At 46.6% G+C, this 9,402-nt stretch overlaps 1 protein-coding gene across 5 annotated transcripts in view; it reads left to right on the top strand.

Moving 5' to 3' along the window:
* LOC123968681 (ankyrin repeat domain-containing protein 34A) overlaps positions 1-6,161 on the top strand; it is a 14,194-nt gene extending 8,033 nt beyond the window's left edge. For 4 of the 5 annotated variants that reach the window (XM_046045563.1, XM_046045562.1, XM_046045565.1 and 1 more), the window contains exon 2: positions 1,444-6,161. In XM_046045563.1, coding sequence (XP_045901519.1) covers positions 1,528-3,126 — 1,599 coding nt within the window. In that variant the 5' untranslated portion in view covers positions 1,444-1,527 and the 3' untranslated portion in view covers positions 3,127-6,161. Of the gene's footprint in view, positions 1-788; positions 1,077-1,443 lie in introns of those variants that run through there. The other variant, XM_046045564.1, reaches the window with a different exon arrangement.
* Positions 6,162-9,402: the final 3,241 nt, after the last annotated feature.

The following is a 9,402-nucleotide window of genomic DNA, read 5'->3' as shown; positions in this document are numbered from 1 at the left end:
CAGTCATGTTTAGCTTCTTCCATTTTCTAATGATTGCTCCAACAGTGGACCTTTTTTCACCAAGCTGCTTGGCAATTTCCCCGTAGCCCTTTCCAGCCTTGTGGAGGTGTACAATTTTGTCTCTAGTGTCTTTGGACAGCTCTTTGGTCTTGGCCATGTTAGTAGTTGGATTCTTACTGATTGTATGGGGTGGACAGGTGTCTTTATGCAGCTAACGACCTCAAACAGGTGCATCTAATTTAGGATAATAAATGGAGTGGAGGTGGACATTTTGAAGGCAGACTAACAGGTCTTTGAGAGTCAGAATTCTAGCTGATAGACAGGTGTTCAAATACTTATTTTCCTCACTGTATAAAAACAACATTCGTGTTAAACCCAACGTTTGTTGAGTGACGGCCTTTTTCTTCTCTGTCTTTGTCGCTGTTTCTTTGAGCGTGTTACCTCAACCTGTAGATCAGTGAACAGTGTGAGATCATTGGTCCGCTGAGTATTGCATCACCCATGTGCACGCATGTGCACGAGATCGATCCCTCTCATAATAAAACACCACCGTAGTTTCACTGCAGGTCAAAATTCACTGAATCACATGAAGAAGAGATGTGTTGATGTTCAGTGTGAACAGAACAATTAAACCAGTTTTGGTGTCAACACCTGGCTCCATTAACAGCACCTGTCACACCTGCACACCTGTCACACCTGTCACTCAGAGACACCTGAGAAGGTGAGTCCTGCCGCTCACAGGTTCATTCTTTCTGAAACCAGGATCTGATGTTTCCAGGTTCATTCCTCTTTGGCTGCTGCCTTCATCATCATCACCACTGAGTTCAGTCTGAAGGTGAACTCTGTGTTCACGGTGTCGTGTCAGTGATGTCACAGTGATGTCACTCTGTGCACCTGCGGGCTCAGACAGAAACACAGGAGAAAATCAGTGTTATCTTTCAGCCGATTTATCTTCATGTTTGAAGATCTGAATGTTTTGTTGTCGTACTCTCTGGTCCAGGGGGAGGGGCATGTGACAGACGGAGCCGTCGATTGGCTACTTTTGGTAGAGCTGCCACCTGTTAAATCTTTATTAGGTAATCAGCAGCACTGTCTCTACAATAAAGAGTAGAATACTACATCTTGTTAATCTAGCTGCTGCGTCTCTTTCTCTTTTACCTCTCTGTACTTGTGGTAAAGTCATGACCTCCAGACTACAAGTTTGACGTTGGACGATTCTGCAAAACCTGGAATCACTTCCAGTTACTGCAACACGTGTCGACAGTCATCTTCAGTGTAAAACAGAAAGTGTTTGCTGAGACGTCCTTTGTGTTGTCAACTTGTTCTTTCAGTCTTCTGGTGAAGGAGCGACAGCACCTCCAGAGTCTCCCCCCGTTTCTTTATCAGTATCTCAGCTAATCACAAACTTAAGGTGAACTAACCTCACATGTGTTTCTCCTGCAGGTCATGTGACTTCTCGTGGAGGATGGGCAGTCAGAGTTAAGCTAGCTTCCAGTGGACAGGAGGTCTGAGGTGAGACGAGGGATCATGGGAGATGGAGGACCCCTGCAGACCGAGGGGAATGCCCTCCTCAAAGCCGTCTTCCAGGGGAAGTTGAGGCTGACCCGCCTGCTGCTGGAGGGCGGAGCTTACATCAACGAGGGCAACGATCGCGGAGAGACTCCCATCTCGGCAGCCTGCTTAGCGAGCTACGATGATCCGCAGACCCGGCTGAGGATGGTGAGGTACCTGCTAGAGAAAGGTGCCGATCCGAACATCCCCGACAAGAGCGGGAGGACGGCGCTGATGCACGCCTGCGCCGAGCAGGCAGGGAAAGAGGTGGTTTCACTCCTGCTGGAGAACGGAGCTGATCCCAGCCTCAAAGACTACTCTGGCTCCTCCGCCCTCGTCCACGCCATCAACCGGGGAGACCGCAACACTCTGCAGGTGTTGTTGGATGCCTGCAAGGCCAAAGGCAAGGAGGTGATCATCATCACCACTGACACATCTCCGTCTGGCACCAAGAAGACCAAACAGTACCTCAACTCCCCCCCCTCACCGGGCATCGTGGACAAACTGTCTCCTGACTGCATGTCCCCCTCTGAGGTGGAGATCGGCACCTCCTCGCCGGCAGCAGACAAGAGCAAAGACGAGGAGGGGATCTTCAGCTTTGCGCTCACCTCTGCTTTACCTTTACCTTCAGCTCGACCGCCGGGGGAAAAGAGACCACCGCCACGCAAACTGCTGAAGAGGCTGAACTCAGAGCCCTGGGGCCTGGTGGCGCCCTCAGTGCTGAGCGGGGTTCCTCATGAGAGGGTTGACGGGGGTCTGGAAGAAGAGGGCGGATGTGACCTGAGCAGGACGATTGCTGAGATTAACGGCCTATCCATCACAGAACCAGTGAGACCTCTGCTGTCACGGCGACACAGCATTGAGACCCACGACCCCTGTTCCCCCAAACTCATCGACCGGTCCTGCTCCGAGGACTGCGCAGCCCTCTCTGGTTCTTCCTGGGCCGACAAAGTCCAGCAGCACCAGATCCTGTACCGCAGGAACACAGCCCCGGAGTCCCAGGAGAACGCCGGGTTACCAGGGGCTGTTGCGGCCCGGGCCCTGGCTCACCCCAAACTGACCCGGATGGAGCACTATGAGTCAGACACCCACCTCAGCCCGGAGTCTATCCCTGGCTCTCCCGACTCTGGTCGGGTGTCTGTGGAGCGGAGGAGATACAATGCCTCCCCCCTTTCCCTAGTCACCAGCTCCTCCAGAGAGTCTTTAGAGAACATCCCCAACTCTGTGTCTCCTATAATGCGCAGACGTCCCCCAGGGCTCCTTGAGCGTCGGGGCTCTGGGACCCTCCTGCTGGACCACATCTCCCACACCAGGCCCGGATTCCTGCCTCCGCTCAACATCAACCCCCAGAGACCCATCCCCGACATCCGGGCCAACGGCAAGCCCACTTCTCCTGTCCACTCCGGGCACAAGATCCTGGTCCCTGTGGCCCCTGCCTCCCCTAAACGGGGCCACGACTTCAAGATGAAGAAGAAGCTGCTGAGGAGACACTCGATGCAGACGGAGCAGATGAAGCAGCTCTCCACCTTCCAGGAGATCCTGGCCGAGAAGGTCATCGAGTCTAACGGGGATTGATGACAGGAGGTGTCAGGAGGCATGATGGGTAACTGCAGAGACTTCTAGGGTGGTGTTTTACTGTGAAGCTTCTCCATCAGATCATCACCTCACTGATGAACTCTGTGCCACATTTAACACCACGTTCTGGTCTCGATGGAGGGCTGCACCAACAACAACTGAGAAAAGGGTGCAGTCAGAGTTTAAACTTTTTTGAGCTGTTCGGCGGTTAATGTTAGTTTAATAGTAATTATTAATAAAAGTCAAAGTAACAAACACAAAGAAAGATGGAACGCCTCAAGGGTAACCGGACATCCTCTGCTGCAACACTTTGAACTAGAACCTGACCTGCTCTACGACATGGTTTCTTTAATTTATTTTCTGTTCCTGGTAACAGTTTTTCAGATCAATAAGAGAAATTTGTGATTGAACTGATTAAAGGAGGTTAAAGTTTTCGTGGGTGCAGCTCTCCGGTTTCCTCTCTGCCGGACCAGGAAGCCTTCACGGTTAAAAATCAGTTTACGACACATTCCTGATGCTTCCTCTGAACGCTCCTCAATCATTCACTCACTTCAGTTAAAAACTGATGAAACTATAACCTGACTTGTTAGATGTTTACAGATGCACAATTTGCACTGAGGTCATGTCCATTTTTCTCACGGTGACGGATGAAAACTTGAACCTTCTTCTGGAGTTTTACTGATAAAATGCAGATCTGAAAACTTTTCATTGATGAAGTCAACATATTTATTTGAATCATTTGTAAGCTCCTGTTCTGATTGAAGAAGTGTGAAACTACCTACTGTGCTGTATGTACTGTAATTATCTACACACTAGTCAATATAATAATTGGTATTTCTGTGTAAATGAGTTCCTCTGAATGAATCGTCTTTACTTTACCGTTCAGAGGGACGCTTGAACGTCCTGACAGTGTTTCTGTACTTTAACCACAGGTTTCACAACACTGAGGTGATATTTTGATCTAATTTGTGTTGAGATGAACTTAAATGAAAATAGTTTTCTTGTTTATAAAATTCCAAAGAAGTCATGTGGTCAAATCAAAACGTGCTGAGACTGTAAATACTGCACTGTAATACAACCCCGAAGCACTTCATCTGGCTCAACATAAGGGGGCGCTAAAGGACAGTTAACCCTAACAGTTAAACAGTCCCACGTTTTCTGTGTCCAGTACAGAGAAAGGTTCAGGATGGAGTTAGCCTAACTTAGCATAAAGACGCATTAAGGCCCAGTCACCCCAGGTGGTATCATAGCAAAAGTAAAGTGAAATGTGTTTCTAGAATCTCTCTGATGTAGCGACAACTCGCGGGGCTGGCTGGTGAACTACTGTAGCTGGAGAGCTAACTGCTAACATGCTAACAGTGACAATATCTCTCTTTTCGCTCTACTTTTGTGTTTACTCTCCCTGACATTTCTCTCATCATTTCATTAATAAAACAGTTGCTGATGAGGGAAAGCTAACGGTTTGCTAAAGTTCAGTTAGACCGCTTAAATGAGTGGATAGCAGTACACCAAGTCTCCACACTTTATGAACAGCTGTATCAGCATGATGTCCTCTTGTCTCCTGACTTTGAGTAAACCAGGTCTCTGTTGTGGAGCAGTTGATAGTCTAATACACCTGGATGGTGACGCGCAGCTAATAAGCTACGATAGATTCCCCCATTTTTGACCCTCCATCCACTCAGAGGTCAACAAGGTGAATTCACAAATCAAAGTGCAGATTTACTCTCTGCTTTCTACTTTCAGATGTACTTATCGTAGTGACATCAGATTTATTTGAATTTGCTGTGAAGAGTCTCCCAGCACCTTTTAGTTCGCTAACAGCTAAACTGCTAACTGATCCTAAAACCACAATATCTCCTCTTCACATTTCAGTTTCTAGATCAGATGTTGGAGCTAGGCTAGCTGCCTGCTACTGCTAACATTTATCAAATTGTTAATCTCAATGTGACAGCACAAGCTAACACTGCCGAGCGTGTAGCCATTTATTTTACCTTGAAGCTAGTATCTAAATCTTTTATCTGAACTTACAGGGAAAGTTATTATTCTCATAATGAAGTCCATTTTGATGATGATTCATGCTAACTGTGCACCTCTGTTGTACAGATTATATTTGACTCTGGGTAAAATGTAAATAAGGACAATCCTTGAAAACTCAGTCCCACCGAAACGAAACTGCATCCAGTCTTGGTGCTAAGCTAAGCTAACAGTTCCCTGTGTCCAGTCTTGGTGCTAAGCTAGGCTAACAGTTCCCCCTTTGTCCAGTCTTGGTGCTAAGCTAGGCTAACAGTTCCCCCTGTGTCCAGTCTTGGTGCTAAGCTAGGCTAACAGTTCCCCCTGTGTCCAGTCTTGGTGCTAAGCTAGGCTAAGCCTAACCTGGACTTGTCTGTGTACTGGACTCTGATGAAACGGGACTCTGGAGAAGAAGAGATTTACAGGAATGTGTTTTTATAAAGTTTTATTGAAATGAATGTCTCTGAATGTCAAGTAATGTTGATAAAGTTTGATTACAACTAAAATGTTGAATAAAAGTTAATTTGACCCTTTCTGATACAAAAAACTAAGAACTGAATGTTTATCAGTCAGAAGTTTTGGAATAATTCAGTCTCACAGGTTCAGCCTGACAGACGAGTGGGTTTGCTTTTATTTTGACGGGAAACAACAGAGTCTCTGTCATTCCTCTTTTATTAGGGTAGGTGTATGACATCACCTCTGACATGTCAGAAGAGGGAGGAGCTTCAGCTCAAACTGTTGAGGTAAATACACCTGTCAGTCAGCTGATCCAACTATCATATGAGACTACTGATTAGTCTGAACTGGATCAGTCTGACCTGGATCAGTCTGGTTTTAACTGGATAAGACTGACCTGGATAAGACTGACCTGGATCAGCCTGGTCTGGTTGTTCACAGATACTGAAATTCAAAGTATTTTTGTACCCTGAGAACAGACGGAAACGTCTCTGATGAATCTGATCTATTTTTCTTCTTTCACTCCAACTGTAACTCAAACTGGAATAAAAACATTTGTTTCATGTTCAGCTGCTCGTCCAATCGTCAGTCAGACCCAAACTCAGGACCTGCGTCCAGACAGGACAGGAAGTGTGTGCATGTGGGGGGGTCGAGGATGGAATCTTCAGGTCCAATCGAGCTGCACCCTTTTCCTAACAACATAAACCAGAGCAGAGGCTGCAGAAAGGTTCTTATGGTCACAGAGGGACACTGAACAAAAAGTTCAAGACAATTCAGCTTCGGCAGCGGGCGGGCGTGTGCGTGAGGCGAGCACTTCCCCTCCCTCTGACAGGGACACCTGCTGCTGAACACAGACCGTTCCTGCTGCTCCCTGAAAACAGATTTCTGTTCACCTGCTGCTCAGAAGGAGCCTGTTCTGATGTTCTGATCGGGGCTCTGAAGGTAACGCCCTGGCAGCGGCAAACAGCTTTGGTTTAATATTTGATTCTATCTTTTCATGTGACAACAGTGAAGAAATGACCCTTTGCTCCAGTGTAAAGTAGCGAGCGTGCAGCTTGTATAACAGTGTAAAGTAGCGAGCGTGCAGCTTGTATAACAGTGTAAAGTAGTGAGCGTGCAGCTTGTATAACAGCGTAAAGTAAAGTAGTGAGCGTGCAGCTTGTATAACAGTGTAAAGTAGTGAGCGTGCAGCTTGTATAACAGTGTAAAGTAGCGAGCGTGCAGCTTGTATAACAGTGTAAAGTAGCGAGCATGCAGCTTGTATAACAGTGTAAAGCAGTGAGCGTGCAGCTTGTATAACAGTGTAAAGTAGTGAGCGTACAGCTTGTATAACAGTGTAAAGCAGTGAGCGTGCAGCTTGTATAACAGTGTAAAGTAGTGAGCATGCAGCTTGTATAACAGCGTAAAGCAGTGAGCGTGCAGCTTGTATAACAGTGTAAAGTAGTGAGCGTGCAGCTTGTATAACAGCGTAAAGTATAACAGCGTAAAGTAGTGAGCGTGCAGCTTGTATAACAGCGTAAAGTATAACAGCGTAAAGTAGTGAGCGTACAGCTTGTATAACAGCGTAAAGTAGTGAGTGTGCAGCTTGTATAACAGTGTAAACCTGCTGTCCCCTCAAAATAACTCATCACACAGCCGTTAATGTCTAAACCGCTGGCAACAAAAGTGAGGACACCCCTCAGTGAAAATGTCCAAATTGGGCCCAAAATGTCAATATTTTGTGGGGCCCCCATTATTTTGTCAGATGTCACAGTACATGTTGGCATTCACGGTTCCCTCAGTGAACTGCAGCCCCAGACCAGGACACTCCCACCACCATGCTGTACTGTAGGCAGGACCCACCTGTCTTTGTCCTCCTCACCTGGTTGCCGCCACACACGCTTGACACCATCTGAACCAGATAAGTTTATCTTGGTCTCATCAGACCACAGGACCTGGTTCCAGTAATCCATGTCCTCAGTCTGCTGGTCTTCAGCAAACTGTTTGCAGCTTTCTTGTGCGTCATCTTTAGAAGAAGCTTCCTTCTGGGTCGACAGCCATGCAGACCAGTTTGATGCAGTGTGCGGCGTATGGGCTGAGCCCTGACAGGCTGACCCCCCCACCCCTTCAACCTCTGCAGCAGTGCTGGCAGCACTCAGACGTCTGTTTCCCAAAGACAACCTCTGGATGTGACGCTGAGCACGTGCACTCAGCTGCTTTGGTCGACCATGGCGAGGCCTGTTCTGAGTGGAACCTGTCCTGGTGAACCGCTGTATGGTCTCGGCCACCGTGCTGCAGCTCAGTTTCAGGGTCTTGGCGGTCTTCTTACAGCCTCGGCCATCTTTATGTAGAGCAACCGTTCTTGGTTTTAGATCCTCAGAAAGTTCTTTGCCATGAGGTGCCATGTTGAAGTTCCAGTGAGCGTTATGAGGGAGTGTGAGAGTGACATCACCAAGAGCCTTTCCAAAAACCAGACCCTCGCCACTTCCACTCCGACATGGAGTGAACTCTGGTCGGAGTCGCCCTCACAGCCAAATCGAGCTCCCTAAGCCGCATGGTGTACATACACAGCAGACAACTTTCAGACGAACTACCCTCTCCCGAGCGTAAATAGGATCTGACGTTACCGCGGCACTCACTGCTGGAATATGTGGATCAAATAAACAACAGATTATTATTAAGATTCAGGAGTGATTTTGAGGAAAAATTTGTTTTTTGCGATAACGAAACTGAAAGCATTTGTCAATTATTTTGTGTTTATGAACCAAATTATTTTGGTTGGATTTCAAATATTTCTTTAAGACTCTGACTTTACAGATTAACGAAAAATAAATAGTAGCCTATATTCTTTTATGAAAAGATTGATCGTCATTGTAAAAGTAAAGCAGCATTTAAACCTCTTTATCTTATATGATGGGGTTGGAATTGAAGTATTTGAAACAGTTAAAATATATAAAGACAACTATTTTTCTTTAATGCCTTTGTTTCTTGTTACTGACCCCCCTGTGTACCTAGTTGTGCCATGTTCTATTATTCTGTCGTTTAATGTCGGCTATTTAGTTTTGGCTGAAGATTTTCATATGAGATGAATACGATTCGACAACAGTTGGATTGTCTATCAGACAAGAGCATTTTTTTAAGAAATATAACCTTTAGGTTACGTTGTTAACCTGTGAATGGTGATATAGGAATGTTTCAGAATTTAAAATCCTACATGTTAACCAACAAAGTCACACGGAACTCACATTTGAAAGAAACGTTCCCCATCGTGCAGCAAAGGCTGTTACACGCCTTCAAAAAGCCCGCGTCGGTGCTGACTCTGCATTGGAAAGTTTAACTACCCACCCATTTAACACACCTGAGACCATGTAACACTAACGAGTCAGACGCCAATCCCAGCTGACACCGTGGACAGATCGCCAGTCCATCGCAGGGCCACACATAGACAAACAACCAGAGGACAATTTAGGGTCACCAATCAACCTAGGCCGCATGGGAGGCAGCCGGAGCACCTGGAGAGAAACCACGCACGGACGGGTAACTCCACACACGCCGGAGCAACCGGGGTTTGAACCCACAACCTTCTTGCTGTGAGGCCACAGCGCTATCCACCCGACCACCTACTTAAATAAACTATCAATCTGAAACTCTGATTAATAATTAATGCCTAGAATCAAAATGACCATCAATAGTAAGCAGAGCAAAGTATTTGGAGTTCTGCGCAGAAGAGGTTGGTGATATTTTCACAGCCTAGTGGGGGGTTTCTGAAGTGGGGCTGTTTGAAGTACTTGTACACAGTCAGTGTATTACCTGCAGTACATGGAGGTCATC

The sequence above is a fragment of the Micropterus dolomieu genome, linkage group LG03, assembly GCF_021292245.1.
Source record: "Micropterus dolomieu isolate WLL.071019.BEF.003 ecotype Adirondacks linkage group LG03, ASM2129224v1, whole genome shotgun sequence".
Classification (NCBI taxonomy): Eukaryota; Metazoa; Chordata; class Actinopteri; order Centrarchiformes; family Centrarchidae; genus Micropterus; species Micropterus dolomieu.
The sequence above is the reverse complement of the archived record's forward strand: the minus strand, read 5'-3'. Positions and strand labels throughout refer to the sequence as shown.